This window comes from Cnephaeus nilssonii (assembly GCF_951640355.1).
Source record: "Cnephaeus nilssonii genome assembly, chromosome: 11".
Taxonomy (NCBI): Eukaryota; Metazoa; Chordata; class Mammalia; order Chiroptera; family Vespertilionidae; genus Cnephaeus; species Cnephaeus nilssonii.
Window position 1 is genome coordinate 74002271 of NC_137082.1, and position 16013 is coordinate 74018283.

At 51.8% G+C, this 16013-nt stretch overlaps 1 protein-coding gene across 1 annotated transcript in view; it reads right to left on the reverse strand.

Moving 5' to 3' along the window:
• The window catches only part of ARHGAP40 (Rho GTPase activating protein 40), a gene marked incomplete at its 3' end in the record, with an annotated part of 30413 nt that extends 17847 nt beyond the window's left edge, over nt 1-12566 (reverse strand). The window contains exons 1-2 of the mRNA XM_079783319.1: nt 12310-12566; nt 1062-1255 (exon numbers count right to left, since the gene is read on the reverse strand). Of these exons, the coding sequence (XP_079639445.1) occupies nt 1062-1255; nt 12310-12455 (340 nt within the window). The 5' untranslated portion in view covers nt 12456-12566. The remainder of the gene's footprint in view (nt 1-1061; nt 1256-12309) is intronic.
• Nucleotides 12567-16013: the final 3447 nt, after the last annotated feature.

The window sequence follows — 16013 nt, forward strand, 5'->3', positions numbered from 1 at the left end:
AGGCTCAGAGGCTCGAGTGTGCTTTCCTGATCAAGGAAGCAAGGAGGCCTGAGTGGCGGCAGAAGTGGAGACCTAGGAAGCCGGTGGGAGGCCCTGAGGCAGAGGGGCCTGGGGCCGATTTTGTAAAGCCTCGTAAGCTGTGATGTGCAGGTTTTACGTGTCCTCAACTTCTCTGACACTCACCCTATGAAGAGGTGGGGTCCAATTCCCGCCCCTGGGATAGGGGCTGGGCGCAGGGAAACAGGATGTGGTACAAGTGTCGCTGCCTGCCTCCCAAAGCCGGGTCGTGAACGGCGAGCCGGCTTCGGCCTCTTTTCTCTCACTCTCTCGCTGTCTCTCTCTCTCTCTCCTCCTGCTCTTGGGATCCAGTTGCTTAGCTGTGAGGAAGCCCAGGCCCACACAGAAGCAAACCGTCGGCATTGCAGTCCTACATGAGGCCCAGCTGACGTCGCAGCCACCACCAGACTCAGAAGTGAGAGATCCTTTGAGACTCCAGCCCTGGTCACCATCTGACTGTAGTCACATGAGAGCCCCAGAGTGAGGACCGCCTAGCTGAGCGTGGCCGACCCCTAGAACGGTGACACGGTGAGAATAATAATGATGATGCTGATAGTTGCTGTACGCCGCTCAGTCTGCAGCGGTGGATTACGCAGTAATGGATAACAGATACGCTGAGAGAGGTGGGGACACCTGTGGGATGTTGAGCAAAAGACTTAGGATTCCACTCAAATGTTAGCTCCACGGGGAGGCTGTGTTGTGTTCACTGTTGTATCCCTGGTGCCTAACACAGTGCCTGGCAAGAAAGGGGCAATTATACACGTGTGCTGACTGGCCTAATATGGAGGGACGACACCTAATTTAGGATGACAAGGGAGCAAGGGTGGAGCAGGGAGACCAGGGAAGAAGCTACTGCAACAGCCCGAGAGAGATAAAGCCTTTGCACGTATGGTCTGTGCCTGGAGCATGCACATGTCTCCCCTGCCACAGGGGCCTCCCTCCGCCCAGCAGCCCCTGCCACAGGGGCCCCCCTCCGCCCAGCAGCCCCTGCCAGCGCTCCTCACCCTCTGGCGGCCGGCCCTCGCCCCCGCTGCCATCCTCTTCTCTCAGCTCATCCCTCTGTTGGATCTGCTCCACCTCCATCCAAAAGCCATCCAGGGACAAGCTCTCGGCCGAGGATACCCGGGAGTGGGAGCGATCAGCAGGGCGTGCTCGCAGGGGGTTCTTCTGCGGGAGCTGACTCACTGGGCCGGAGCTGCTGCAGGCGGGAGGGAGGAGAGAAGTCAGGCAGGGCCCTGCTCACGATGGGGTCTGTCCGAGGCTTGGAGGTTTTCCAGAAACCTGCCTGCGGCGTCTGGGAGCTGGGCGAGCTTCCTGAGCAAACTTCCCAGGGGGACAGACACACGGCCCGGCTCACACACTGACCATTTTACCCAGCGTCCCTGAGAACCACGTGGACACAAATGATGCCCAGAGGATGGAGAAAGGCTAGGTGGCGCCGCTTTGTCCCACCTTTACACAGGGTAGAGTGAACACTGATGAGAGGGAATTAACACCAGGACACGAGAGATTACAGAGCAGCGCCTGACTCATCTCAGTGACTGTTTACCCAAAATGGCAGTTATCTCCTCCCCACCCGCACCCCCTTCTCTGTGAGGACTTCACAGCCCTGGTTTCCCTGTCTCTAGCATGTGATCATCGCGTCCCCTGCTCTCCAGCCAGATCTGAGCAGACCAAAGCGCCAGACCACAGAAGTACTACCCAGCACAGAATGCAAAGGAGCAAAAATTAAAAGTAAAAAAAAAAAAAAAAGAAGAAGAAGATGGACCAAATATTGGGTAAGTGCTAACAAAAAGGACAAAGATATCAATGTCGCTTCCAGATTAAGAATTCATTCTAAGGGAGGGAAAGAGAAAGCCCCCCAAGAACCTATGCCAGCCTCTCACAGGACCCACGCGGCCTCGTCACAGAACCTGAACAGTGCAGCGAACAACAAAGCAAGCCCTGCCGGAAGCGGAGCTTGACGGACACGCGTTGGCCTCGTCGTTTGCCATTTCCCCACAGGAACCGGTTTTCCAGTTGCAAGTTTGCACGTTCCCCAGTCTCTCTCAGACCTCCATGTCTTTGCATAATTTGTCCCCTCTACGAAGGCCGGCCTTCCCCAGTCCCACACACCCCTTTTATGGCAGATCTGGTCCCTGATTGTGGCACTAGAGACGGTCTTAAAATGAGACTTGGGCCCAGCTGGTATGGCTCAGTGGTTGAGCACTGACCCATGAACCAGGAGGTCATGGTTCCATTCCCAGTCAGGGCACATGGCTGGGCTGCTGGCTCGATCCCCAGGAGGGGACACGCAGGAGGCAGCCGATGGATGGTCCTCTCTCATCGCTGATGCTTCTATATCTCTCTCCCTCTCCCTTCCTCTCTGAAGTCAATAAAAGTATGTTTTTTAAAAATGAGACTTGGTGAGAGAGGGAAAGCAGGTCCCAAAGCCAGGCAAACGCAGGAGGTCGGCAGCATCGTTGGGCGAGGGGTGGGAAAGGGATGTCACCGCGAGCCCGGTGGGTGGAGCACCGGGGCGGTGCACACGGCGGCTGCCTTCCCAGCCTCCTTCCCACTCACCCCCGCTGCGTAGCAGGCCTGACCCCACCCCAGCCTCGTCACAGAAACAGGTCCAGGCCGGTTTGGATTAAGAGCCATTGTGTGAGTGTCTGCTGCTGGGGACGGCATTTCTTGGGGGTGACGAACATGTTCTAAGATTGATTGTGATGATGGTTGCACAACTCTGTGACTATACAAAAAGCCGTCGGACTGTACACTTGAAATGGGTCAATTGTATGGTGCGTAATTTTCTTATCAATAGAGCTGTTATTTAAAAACAAAAGAACCGTTGTGCGCATTCCTCCAGCCACAGGAATTATTCCGCAGAAGGAAGCACTCGGGACTTTGGTAGGGATTCTGGGGTACAGACAGCTTGCTCTAGACCTGGGTTACAGTCCATCTCCTCAAGGAGTGGGCAGTCACACAGGGGGATCCAGGCTTAGACCAGAGTGGGTGCTGAAAGATGAGACAGAGGGCCGAAGACCAGGACTACAGGCTTTATTAGAGGAGAAGGACCCCTGCCGGGCTGCCTTGCAAAGGAAGAGAGCACATGTGCAAGGGTGAAGGCGCCTTTTGAGGGGCGGAAAGGGAAGGGATGGGGCTTAGGGTACTCGGCACGCGCTGATTGGTGGTTTCATATAAGGCACACGATTAGGCACTTAGGTACTTAGGAATCGGGGGCTTAGGGTATTTGGCAGGTGCTGATAGGTGGTTCAATGAACAGCCCATATAAGGTGCCTGGTGAGGTGCTCAGGAATGTCCAGGCTGCAGGTACAGTTTACGTCATACTCTGTCCATCAGTTGGGGGAAGGGAGGATCTATCAGGTGCCACACACAGCAGTAGAAAGAAGTGTTAACACTGGGCCTAGGGGTCCCCCACACGGGGCATGTTGCTGAAGCACCCTCCTCCGGGTGTGCGGCGGGGTTTTCACCCACCCGCTTTGACAGGCGCCTGCGTGTTTTCATTTGTCAGTATCACAAGTGACCCTGCGACAGGCATCCTCGTGTTTACCGCCGTGACCCTCTGTGCAGAGGTGGCCGGGGAAGAGCGAGTGCCGGAAGTGGGATTGCTGAACCGAAGGGTTTTTGCCAAATCGTCTTCCAAAAAGGATTGTTCTAGTGGAGCTATTTGGGTGTTTGTTTGTTTGTTTCTGCCGCTCAGGACAGGGAGCTAATTTTGCTCCTGCTGCCTACCCGGCCTTTGTCTTGTGGGGTTCTGTGCCCTGAGGTCCCTGAGGCTGTGTTTTTCCCACAGCTTGAGACCCCATTTATAGATGTCCCCCCAACTTCTGGAGGTGGGTTAGTACCGAGGCCAGCGGCATGGATGTGGGGCTGCGCAGCCCTGCCCAGGAGGCCTCACGCGTGATGAGTGCTCTGCTATGGCCATGTTGAAATGCGTGATAGTTTTTGAACAAAGGCCCCATGTTCACTTTGCAGGTGGCCTGTCCTGCCAGCACTTCACCCATGCACCCTGGCTTGTGCCTTTTCCCCAGTGTCCTGCCCACATACTGGGCTCGACTCCGAATTATAAACGCTTCCGTCCCAAAACATACGCCAATGTGGTCAAGAAAAGAAATCGCAAGCCTGCCCAGAGCCTAGAGGAGGAGGCCGGGCACACAGCCTGTCCGCGGCCACAGCTTGGCCGTATTCACCAGCAGAAGCTGAGCTGGAGACCGACTCCCAGTTCATTATAAAGTTGGCTGTTCCGCTCTGTTTATGCTTTTGGGGAAACGGCTAGTCAGCACGCCTCCTGCGAATCTGTTGTTCCCCCTGCTGCTGCTCAGCTCGGCTTCCTCAGTGGCTTTGTCACTCGCTTGGAAATTACCAGCATCTGCGTGCTTTTGTGACACAGCAATAAAAAGAGTGAGTAAACCAAGACAAAAGGGATTAACTGTGTCACCCCTTTGACAGCTGAGCAGTGAGAGGAGGGCAATCACCGCTTTGGGTGAACTTTTTGAGGACATCAGATGGGGGCGCAGGAAAAACCAGAAATGAAATAAAACCCCAGCAGTTCTAAAGGCGTCATTGTTCCAAGCCCACACTTTGCAGTGTGGCAAGGAGTCCCCCGTTTAGTGAGAGAAGGGGCCTCAGCACATCCATAAAATCCGGGTCCGAGCTTCACAAACACCCCGCTTTTTGGTTTCCATTTTGATGGGTGATGGCGCCCCTTTGGATGTAACAGCCTATGCCACCCACAACCTGAGCATGAGTACACAGCAACCCTGCCACCTATGAAGCAGTCCGATGGGGCTGGGTGGGGGCTGGGCAGGAAGGAGAGATGAAAGGCAAACTCTGTGTTTACACTTTTCAGTATCATCTTAACTGCGTTCCTACAATCTCTGCAAGGCAACACCAGGCGGACTGGCTCATTCAGGTGGTGTGCTCATTCTCGAATTGCTCAGCGATGCTCACCACATTTCTTCCACATAATTCCACCAGAGCTGGTCTCGGGGTCACAGAACTTTCGAGTGTGACTATTCTGTGTTCTAGACCAAGACAATAAAAACACGTTGACACATGATGTATATCAGTTAGCTTCCTGAATCAGACCTGGGGCTGGGCCGGGAGACAGAGGAAGGCACGGGGGTGGGTGCTCCCTGCAGCTGGTCCAGGTGGGCGAGAGCCAGAGAGGCATGAGCCCTGCTGAGCCGAGGAGCTGCATTCCAGGTGTGGAGACCAGGCCCACAGGCCAGTGGATCTCAACCCCGAGTGTGCACAGGAACCACCCAGCTGCTTTTCAAACTCCCAGGGCCCACGCAATGCCCCAGACCAACGGCAGCCAAAGCACTGGAAATGGGAGCTGGGCACCCGCATTGCTCGGAGCTGCCCAGCCGACCGCATCGCGCAGCCAGGCTGGGAGGCACTGTGGGGAGCGTCGGTCCGTGGCTGGGTTCAGAGACCTGCAGAGGAGTTCTCAGGAGGGGGAGGGAATGGATGGATTGCATCGACATTCTCACCTGGCACTTCTGGGAGGGGCAGCCTGCATTTCTGAGATGACGGAAGGAGATTAAGGTTCTGCCCATGACCTCTGAGATGACAAGTGTACCCGACCGGAAGATCAGGACCAGCCGATCTCCGTGTGAAGTAGCAGAGAGGCCACCCCACTGAAGTTTAACACATTTCAAACAGCTTGCCATCATTTGGACACGAGGAAGTCTCACATTTTAAAACCCGCTGACTCCAATGCTCTCCTCCAGCACAACAACATCAAAAGAGGTGATAATCCTGGGCCCCTGTCCCTAAGTGGCACTGGCTGAAGCTGAGTGGTGGTGGCCCCTTCGAATGAGCTTCTGGCTGAGTCACTTAACCAGATGTTATATACGGTGTTGGCCCAGACAGCTGCCACTGGTCCCTGCGGCTGCTGAGCACTTGAAATGTGCTCAGTATGACTTGAGGAGCTGGATTTTTTACTTTGTTTCATTTTAACTAATTTCCATCCAATACTGGATGTTTGATTCGGTTACTCAAAACTTGGATATGTGAACCCATTCTGCACACTCTCAGTCCTTGTCCGAGAACTACTGAATGAGAATCTCTGGGAGTGGGCACAGCAACCTGGGTTTACACAAGCCTTCTGGGGGATTCTGAGTCACCCATCTAACCCGAAGCTTCTGAGGGGGCGAGGCAGGATGAGGCGGGGGTAGAGGCAGGTGACCATGGTTTGGAGAAGCAGCATGGAAGAGCGGCTGTGGTAGGCAGAATCCGCCCCCACCCCCACCCCCCACCCCGAGCCCCTGCTAAAAAAAGGTGCTCAGGTCCTAATCCCTGGAATCTGACGGCTATGTTACATGGGGGGAGGTGGATTAAGGTTGCAGAAGGGATTATGGTTGCTGATCAACTGACCTTGAGATGGGGAGGTCACCCTGGACTAGCTGGTGGGCCCAGTGTAATCACCAGGGTCCTTAAATGGGGGAGAGGGAGGCAGAAGAGTGGAAATCAGAGATGAGAAGGGCTCACCTTGCCACTGCTGGCTTTGGGGCTGGAAGGGGACCAGAGTCTACGGAAGGCAGGCGGCCTCTGGAAGCGAGCGGCACAGCGGGCTCTCCCCAGATTCTCCAGAAAGAACCACAATCCTGCCAACACCTAGCCTTTAGCCCGGGCAGGCTCATTTTGGCCTCTGGCCTGCAGAACTCGGAGATGATGCATTTGGATTGTTTAAGACCCTAAGTTTGCGGCAGTTTGTTAGGGCAGCAATGCAAGACATTTAGGACAGTGACCAAGGGCCCAGGCCCTGGCGTCAGACTGTGTGGGCCTGGGTCTGTCTTCTCGATGTGTGAGCATGGGAAAGTATCTTAGTCTTCCCTCCCCACCCTACAAAATGGGAGTGATGACGACGATAATTATATATACAAGGTTGTGAGGATGCAATGCATGCAAAACATTTGCCCCACAGTAAGTGCCCTATCAAATACTTAAAAGCAACACTGTGTTCCAAGCAATTATGAGGCCAACAGCCCCACAGACAGAGCAGTGACCAGGGTGGGATGGAGTTGAGCAGAGCAGGCTCCCTGGAGGAGGCGATGTTGGAACCCAGCTTTTAAGGACAATCAGAGAGGAAGGGAGATTGCAAAGCTCACAGGAAGGGGAGCAGGTCATGATGGTGGTAAGTACAAAAGAATTTCCCCGGGTGGATAGGAGCCTGCATTGGTGTTTGATGAGAAGGAAGCCCAGGAGAAATGAGAGGTAGAGGGAATCATTCCCCAAAGCAAAATAAAAGCCACAAGCTATCACAGAAAAATGTTTGATTCCATCACAATTTAAAACGTCTGTATAACAAACACACCATAGGCAAATGAAGAAGGCCAGTGATCAGCTGAGAGAAAATATTTGCAACAAATAATAAAGTGTTACTATCTAGTCTATATAAAGAGCTCCTAGAAATCAGTAAGGGAAAAAAAAATACTCCCCCAAAATCCAATAGAAAAGTAAACAGCAGATATGAATCAACAGTCACTGAAGATAAAGTACAAAAATGCTCAATATGAAAAGATGTTGAACTCCACAAGTCATTGTGGAAATGCAAATGAAAACAGTGAAATGTTTTCAGCCATCAGATTGGCAAACATCAGATTGCTAACACCCAGGGTTGGCAAGTAGCAAGGAAATGAAATTCTCACATGCTGTGAGCATCAGCCGGCCAACCTGGGTGGCGTCAGCAGTACCTGGGGACGGGTGTGTGTGTGGGTGGGGTGGGGGGGCGGGGGGGGCAGCTGGAGGGGTGGAGGGGTGAAGAAGCCCAGGGCCTGAAGGGAGCAGCCTAACCCTCGGTGTAATTAGAGCTTCTCCCTCTGCTCCCAGGGAGGCCAGAGAGGAAACAGGAAGCCCTGTCAGCAGAGACCTGCCCTTTGGGGTGTGCAGGCTGCAGGGAGACGGGGCCGGTTCCTCCTCAGGGGAGAGGATTTGCCTGCAAGGGCTTTTCTGGCAGAGCAGCACCCAGGTGGCAGTTCTGGGTGGAGATCCTGGAGGACTTGACGGTGACTATGATTAGAATGACCGGGTTGTACACCTGAAGCTAATGAAATATTGTATGTCAACTGCAATTGAAAAATAAAAAACAATGTAAAGTAAAAAAAAAAAAAAAAAGACACTTATTTTGCAAATAAAGGAACAGGCTCAGAGAGGTGCGGTAAGTGAAAGTGACGTGGGGCTCAAATGCAGACCTTTCTGCCACTCCGTGGCCTGGGGAGGCCTGAGTTCACGTGATCCCCTGGAAACAAGCCTGAGCTGGTGGTGTCAGCTCCCACCTCTTCCCCTGGGACGGTAATGCCTGGCGCGCAGTGCACACTCCCCACACCTGCACCGCGCTGTCTTCACACACACTCGTTTCATTTCACCTCTAGGAGGTAGGAACTGTCATTTGCAACCATCTTGCCGAAAAGGAAACTCAGGCTCAGAGAGGTCAGGTAACTTCCCCAGAATCCCACGGCTGCTACGTGGTGAGGCTGTGCTTTGAGACGCAGTCTGTCCTCTACCACTGAGACATTCAAATTGTGTGTGGGTGATCCATTCTGGGCTTGAGGTCACATGGGGGGGGGGGAGGGTGTTTGGAGATTTAAAGGTACATGATATCTACAGAGATAAGTGACATTACCTGTGATGGCAGAGACCTCAATGGCTACACATGAGTAAGATATGTTAAATTTGTAAAAGTGACTTATTTCAAACTCCCTATGTGCAGTCGGCCAAGTCGCTTAACCAGTTATTAAGGGAATGTGATGGTTGCACTAGACTCCCAATGGGCTCCCAGCCTCCCTGATCTCTCTACACTCAGCGTGTGAAAGACGGTCAACCACCCCAGGGAGAAAAGAAAGGTGAGTTAGAACAAGATGCAACTGGCAAAGACTAACATGAGCCAAAATGTCCTGGCGACAATGTCAAGAATATAAATAAACAAAAGCCGGCACCCACTAGGTGAGTCTGTGATTGGATACAACCTTCCTGGGAAACCATTTGGTCATATGTTCCAAAGTAAAAGCATTTGCCTTTGGACTCAACGATTCCTATAATGGGAATTTATCAAAAGGATAAGTGCTCAGGGTATGTGTCCAAGACAATGCAGTATAATTTATACACATAGCAACCCACTCCCAAAGACAAGGAAACAACCAAAAGTCCATCGCAGGAGGCTGGTTAACAAAAGCAGGGCTCAGTCATAAAATGGAAAATCACGCAGCCTTTACAGAGAACAATGTAGATCTCTATATTTCCATGAAAAGATACCACGTGGAAAAGATCAAATACAAAATGCTACAAGTATATAAGTGTTCTACACATGGATTAGAGCATATATGTTTTCCACATATTTATGAAGCATAAAATCTTATAGGATTTATACTGAACTGTTCACAATTACTATTCTTGTGGGTTGGAGGTGGCAGAGGGAAGTGGATTTCACTTGCTATTTTTTTGCATTTTTATAGCAATCATGAATTAACAGAAAATACATTTCTATTTAGGAGTGAGGTTGACGGAATCCCTACAGCGTCATTAAGACTCCTCCCAAGAGCAACACTGATTGATTCTATCGTATGTCAACTATAATTGAAAAATAAAACTACTGTTCCGAAAGTCAGAGTGTTCTTTTTGCTTGTTTTGTTTAAAGTAACAAAGAGAATGCAACGAAGTTCATTTGTTCATTCATAGTCACATAGAGAGCCTGTGGCCACTCACTTTGTGGGAAGTTCTATTTGATGACAACACCAACTCCAGTCACCCTGCTCAGACCTTTCTCATCAGCATCTAGTGCATCATACTGCAGTGGACCAGTCCTAGGTCTCCCTCCTGGACCAGCCTGTGACAGCCCGAGGGCTGGGAGCATCTCATTCATCCTCATGCCCCCGTGCCCATCACGGGACTTCACGTAGAGGCCGTGAGCATTTCATTCATTGAGCAGGTATTTCATGAACATCCACAATGCACTGGATCGTGGAGATACACGAGTGAACAAAACAGATATGGTCTGACGTCTGAGAGCTTATGGTGTTGAGTAAATAAATGTCTCACAGGTGAGTGACCAGAGAGATGAATGAACTCAGAATGTGGGAAGAACTGACCTAGTGACTTTGAGGACTGGCCTGGAGCAGACAAATCAGCCCTGTCTCAGGGAAGTGGCTTTCACATTTTTTTTTTTTTTTTTGTTAGTGGAATCTCTTCTCAAGAAACAAAATAGAGAACAATGATACTATTGTAAACTCCTAAGTTCAATCGAAAGCATTTATGGATCATGCAGCCTATATAATTTTGATGGACAAAATACAGTTGCGATATAACACATGACATGTGTGATGCTTTTACCAGCTTTTCAATACTCAAAAACATAATAAAGATAGAATTTAAATAAAAAATTGACAGAACTCTGGAGTTTGAAAAACTACTGTTCTGGAAGTCAGAGTGTTATTTTTCTTGTTTTGTTTAAAGTTACAAAGGGAATGCAACAAAATTCATTTGTTCATTCATCAAGTAAGTATTGAGCACATTCAATGGATCAGGTACTCTTATAGTGAATCCAATATTAATGGCCTTGGGGATTACAAGGAACTAAGAAATTCAGGGTGGGTAGGGAGAGGTCAGGGGAACGGCCATGCTAGATAGGTAGGTAGCTTGGTGGATGGATGGAGAGAGAGAGAGAGAGAGAGAGAGAGAGAGAGAGAGAGGCAGAGATGTATTTGGCTTATTAATATCCATTCTCAATAAAATCACACGTCCTGCCTGGCCGGTGTGGGTCAGTGGTTGAACACTGACCTATGAACCAGGAGATCACGGTTCAATTCCTGGTCAGGACATGTCTGGGATTGTGGGCTTGATCCCCAGTGGGGGCCATGCAGGAGGCAGCCGATCATTATTAATGTTTCTCTCTCTCTCTCCCTCTCCCTTCCTGAAGTCAATAAAAATATATATTTTTAAAAAAATCACATGTCCTACGTGACGTTTGCCTAGGATGAGACAGAGCCCCCCACGCACAGGAGCTCAGTCAATATGCTGTGTTAATCTCCCTGAGCTCCCGGCCTCTTCCCTGAGCCTAGAATCATTCCCTCACCAGGGCATTCTATGGGCTAGGTTGTTCTAGGCTCAGCATCTCATACTCCCTGAGTCTGCTCTCCACATAGAGGCCAGCCAGTCTTCAGGTCCTGGGTGGGAATGCGTGGGCACCGAGGCTTCCCTGTTGTAGGCATGGACATTTTTTGGAGGGTGATTGGGCAGGGTCTATCAAAATTCTAATTGTTCCTTTTAAACCTGCAATTGCCCTTCCAGGAATGAGTTTAACCCACACCAATCCCCAAAGACGTTCACTGAAGTATTGCTCAGAATTGCTAAATATTGGGACCTATCTAAACATCCGTTAGCTGCAGCTGGTTCAAATGCACCAAAGGCCATCCATAAAGTTGGATCTGGAAGGCCATTAAAATCAGTGAGTTAGATCTTTATGTCACTGACATGTGAAGGTGAGCATGAGCTTAATTAAGGGATGGAAGGAAGTCTGGAAGCACACGGCGGCATGGCCTCATTTGTGTAGAACTCTACAAGGGTCGGTTCATGCACATCAAAAGGCTCCCAGGTGTATGCCAAAACGTTACCAGCAGTCAGTTCTGGGGAATAGGCACATTTCCGTCTGCACTGTTGGAATTTCTGTAATATTCATATTGTGATATGCTGTAATCACACATGGGGAGAAATGACTTTTTAACAATTCTGGTCTGGCTGTCAGAGGCACCTGAGCAGGAAGAGTGACACAGCTGTCAGCCCAGGTGACCACACAGCCACACTCATCCAGCCGAGATTTCATAGCTTAAGGTCCTGAACCCTGAACCCCAAATGACCCCCGGGGTGCCTAAAACTCTCTACATTCGGAAGAAGGGGAAACAGCACATACTGAGCATCACTCACATCTCTAAGAACCCGAAAGTCAGTGTCCCCTGCAGGAGCCAGCAGCAGGAGCCCAGGCCAGTGTTGTGCCCCGGGAAGGGTCTTGGTCCCATGGACCAAGTTGGACACCTGCACCACTTGGGCCATTTCCTAGACCTCTCAGAGCTTCTGTTTCCTCATCTGTAGGAAGGGAGAGGGATTCTTGCTTCAGAGGGGTGATGTAAGAACTGAAATGACCTACACCCCCAGCACATGGTAGGTCTTCAACTTGGTCCCCTCATTCCTCAGCCTTGGCCCTGAGATACCAGTGGCCCAAACCTCCCCCATCTCCTCCTGTGATTCCTGTACCTGCAGCCCAGGTCAGTCCGGCGCTGGGCACAGCGGCCTGGCCGCCTGGCGATGTGAGCCCGTGGGATCCGGGGACACGGTGAGGCCAGGGACACCGGGGCCAGCCTCTCCATCTGGGCGGTGGGGAGAAGGGCAGGCTCTGCCATGAGCTGGCACCCTCACAGCTCACAGGTGAGCCTCCGTGCTGCCGCTGCTGCCGCCGCCGTTGCTGTGGGGCTGACTCAGGCAGCGGAGTGAGCAGGAGGGAGGCTGCTCGCCCAGTTCCCAGACACCCCCTCACCAGGGCAGAGGTCCAACCTCCTCCCAGGCGGGGCTGGCTCAGTCAGGGCCACCTACAGGCGCGCGCGTGCGCGCGCACACACACACACCCCTGAGCCCTGCCCACCTGCCTGCACTATGGTCAAGTGGAAATGGCACCTTTAAAAAACAGCCATGAAATATCATGTGTAGTGCCATTTTTATTACCCATAGGCCTTCCATTGTAAGGAAAACTGCATTAATAAAAGACCAGACTGCCCGGCCGGCTTGGCTCAGTGGTTGAGTGTTGACCTATGAATCAGGAGGTCATGGTTCCATTCCCAGTCAGGGCACATGCCTGGGTTGTGAGCTCCATACCCAGTGTGGGACATGCAGGAGGCAGCCAATCAATGGTTCTCTCTCATCATCCTCTCTCTCTCTCTCTCTCTCTCTCTCTCTCTCTCTCTCTCTCTCTCTCCACCCCCCGCCCTTCCTCTCGGAAATCAATAAAAAATATTTTAAAATAAATAAATAAAGGACCTGACTAATGTCGATAGGAAAAGCATCCCTGACCCTGGGGTCTTCCCCCTCCGTGACTGTGAGCGGTTTCCCACCTTCTCCCAGCCTTGGTCTCCTGTGAAATGGGGATGGGGACTTTGCCAGGAAACAGAAAAGCAAGCAGGCAGCAATGTGTTGGGGGGTGAGAAAGGGCAGGGCTTGGGTGGGGAGGAAGGATGCTAAGGGAGGAGGAAATGCAAGTGGCCAGCTGTGGGGGTCAGAAGAGCCGCCCTGGGAACTGGCCTTTAGCCCTGAATGTGAAGTAGGGACGAGGAAGGGACATTCCTCCTGGCTTCCCTGGCTTGTGTCCTTCCCCCGAATCTGTTATGGGCCAGGACAGAATGCCATGATCCACCCCTCCACCCACCGCCTGCCTGCCCTGCCCTCAGCATACTTGCCTTTAAGAAGAGCAGCCCAAGCGTGCTCCTTAGGAGGGGCCCAAATCCACGGGTCACTATGGTCTTCTCTGGCCTGGGGGAAGCAAGAAATGGAGCCCAATAACTGGAAATTGCCCCACCGGAGCGACAGCGCCCAGGAATATGCATAGTCTTGGCATCAAAAGATGGGCAGGGGCCCTCAGGAGCCCGAGTCTCAGGCGGCCATCACTGCTCTCATGTGCAGACTGGGGCTGTCCTTCTCCCACGCCTTTCCTGAGGAGGAGATCCTGAAACCACACCACCAGGAGGCCAAGTGTCTGGGGTCTCATTGGCGCAAAGGTCCTCCCTCCAAATATGTAAGTGGAAGTAGCAGTAAAAGTGGGTGAAAAAAGTAGCTTGGGAGGCATGAGAAGCTTTGTGTGGAAAACATGGTAGGTGCTTAATAAAGGTTGGATGGATGGATGATGGATGGATAGATGGATGATGGATACATGGATGATGGATGGATGGATGATAAATAGGTGGAAGAGTGAATGGCTCTGTACAGGAATGTGTGAACATGAGTACTTGAGTAAATGAATGAATGAATGAATGAATGAATGAATGAATGAACCATTAGGTGAATGAGTGGATAAGTAAATGAGTGAATGAATAGATAGAGACTTGAGTAAGTCAATATGTTAGTACCTGAATAAATGAACTTCTAGTCCAGAATAGAAAACCTAACATCACTCCCTTCAGGTGTAGGGAACCCTTGGAAAGAAAGCAAGAGGAAGAGAGAGTAGCCTGAATCTTGACTAAACTGCACTTTCAAGCTTCTTAAAGGAAGCACCACCTCTTGGCTTCCTGGAGAGCTGTGTGTGCTGAGAATGAAGTGAAGTGTGTCCATGCTCTGGGCAACATTCCTCAGCCCCGGCGGGCCGGGTCCCAGCCCTGGAGTATCGGCTGGGCCGGTTAGGTCGCAGTGGAGTGACTCAGACATGGCGGCCCTGCACCTGGCCACCTGCCAGCACCTCACCAGGCAGCCTGTGATCCAGCCCACCCACTCACCATTGTCAAGAGCATTCCCTGCCCCTCTGACCCAGGAGGCTCCCCAGGGTCACGTGTTATGTGCTCAGTATTCCCTCCCTGCCTTTCTATCCCTCTGAGCAACTCCCACTCCTCACTATAGTGCTCTCCTACCCTGTGTGATGTAGTGGAGTCTCATAGGCTTGGAGTTCATCCTCAGCTCTGCTACTTGGGCTGTGTGATTTCAGGCAAGTGCCTCAACCTCTCTGAGTCCCAGCTTCATCATTTCAATGCAAACATCGCCTGCCACCAGGGGTAGTTGTTAGGATTCAGAGGGATAACGCATGCCCAATCTGTGCCTGGCACATGATGTGCACCAAGCATTGTATTTCCAGGTTGCTCAGCTTTTTGCTTTTGGCAACAATTCATGGAGCATTATAAAACGCCAGCCAAGCACTGTGCTCAGAGCTCTGCGTGTGTTCCCACAGTGAGGTGTTCGGGGTGGAACTGTGTCCTGCCAGGATTAGCCGTGGACATCCTAACCCCCAGACCTCAGAATATGACATTTGGAAATAGGGTCTCAACAGAGGTAATCAAGTTAAAATGCAGTCCTCAGGGAGGCCCTGATCCAATGACTGGTCCTTATGAAAAGGGGACTTGCATGCGCAGAGGAAGACGTGACACACAGGGAGACCCATGAGGATGGCGCTGCCAGCAGCTGGGGACAAGGAAGGTTCTCCCCTTCCCAGCACAGGGGGAGCCGGCCCTGCCTGCACCCTGATTCTGGACTTCCAGCTCCTAGACCTGGAGACGGGACATCCCCTCTCTAAGCTGCCCCATTTGTGGTACTTTTGTGTGTGACAGCCACAGGGAGCTAATACAGAGGAGACTGGTCCCATTTTGCTGATGGTGACACGAGGCCTGAAGGGATGGTGGTGGGAGGGGTGAGGGGTTCAGGGATGGGAAATAAGGGCGGGCCCAAGAGATGTGTCCTGACAAGGGCTCCAGAGACCGGGAATGGAGCCCATGTCTCTGATGACCCCAGCAGCGCCCCCACCTCACCCTGGGACTGTCCTCCCAGATCCCCGAGCTCTTGGGGCTGGGGAGACACGCACACTATTGTTCTGAGTTTCCTCGTATTTTTGCAAACATCAACAGCACATCCGGAAGCGGCACGGTTCCAGTCCAGGAAGAGCGGGGGTATTGTGTGGATCCCGGGAAACATGTCTCAGTTAACAGGAAAATAGGCCACTTCCAGGCTATGTGTCTTGGGCAAGTGACTTAACCTCCATGACCCTAAGTGTCCTCATCTGAAAATGTTACTACGACCCACCTCCCGAGGCTGTGGTGAAGAGCAAATAGGAGAACACATGGGAGCACTCAGCACTGGGCAGGCGCTCAGCGCGCTGCTCAGATCGGGACAATGTCGCTCAGGGAGCCTATCACTAGGTCACAGGTGTGTTTATCAGACACACACAAGTCCCTGCCTAACAGGACAAAATGCCAGGAAGGCGGCCCCAATCC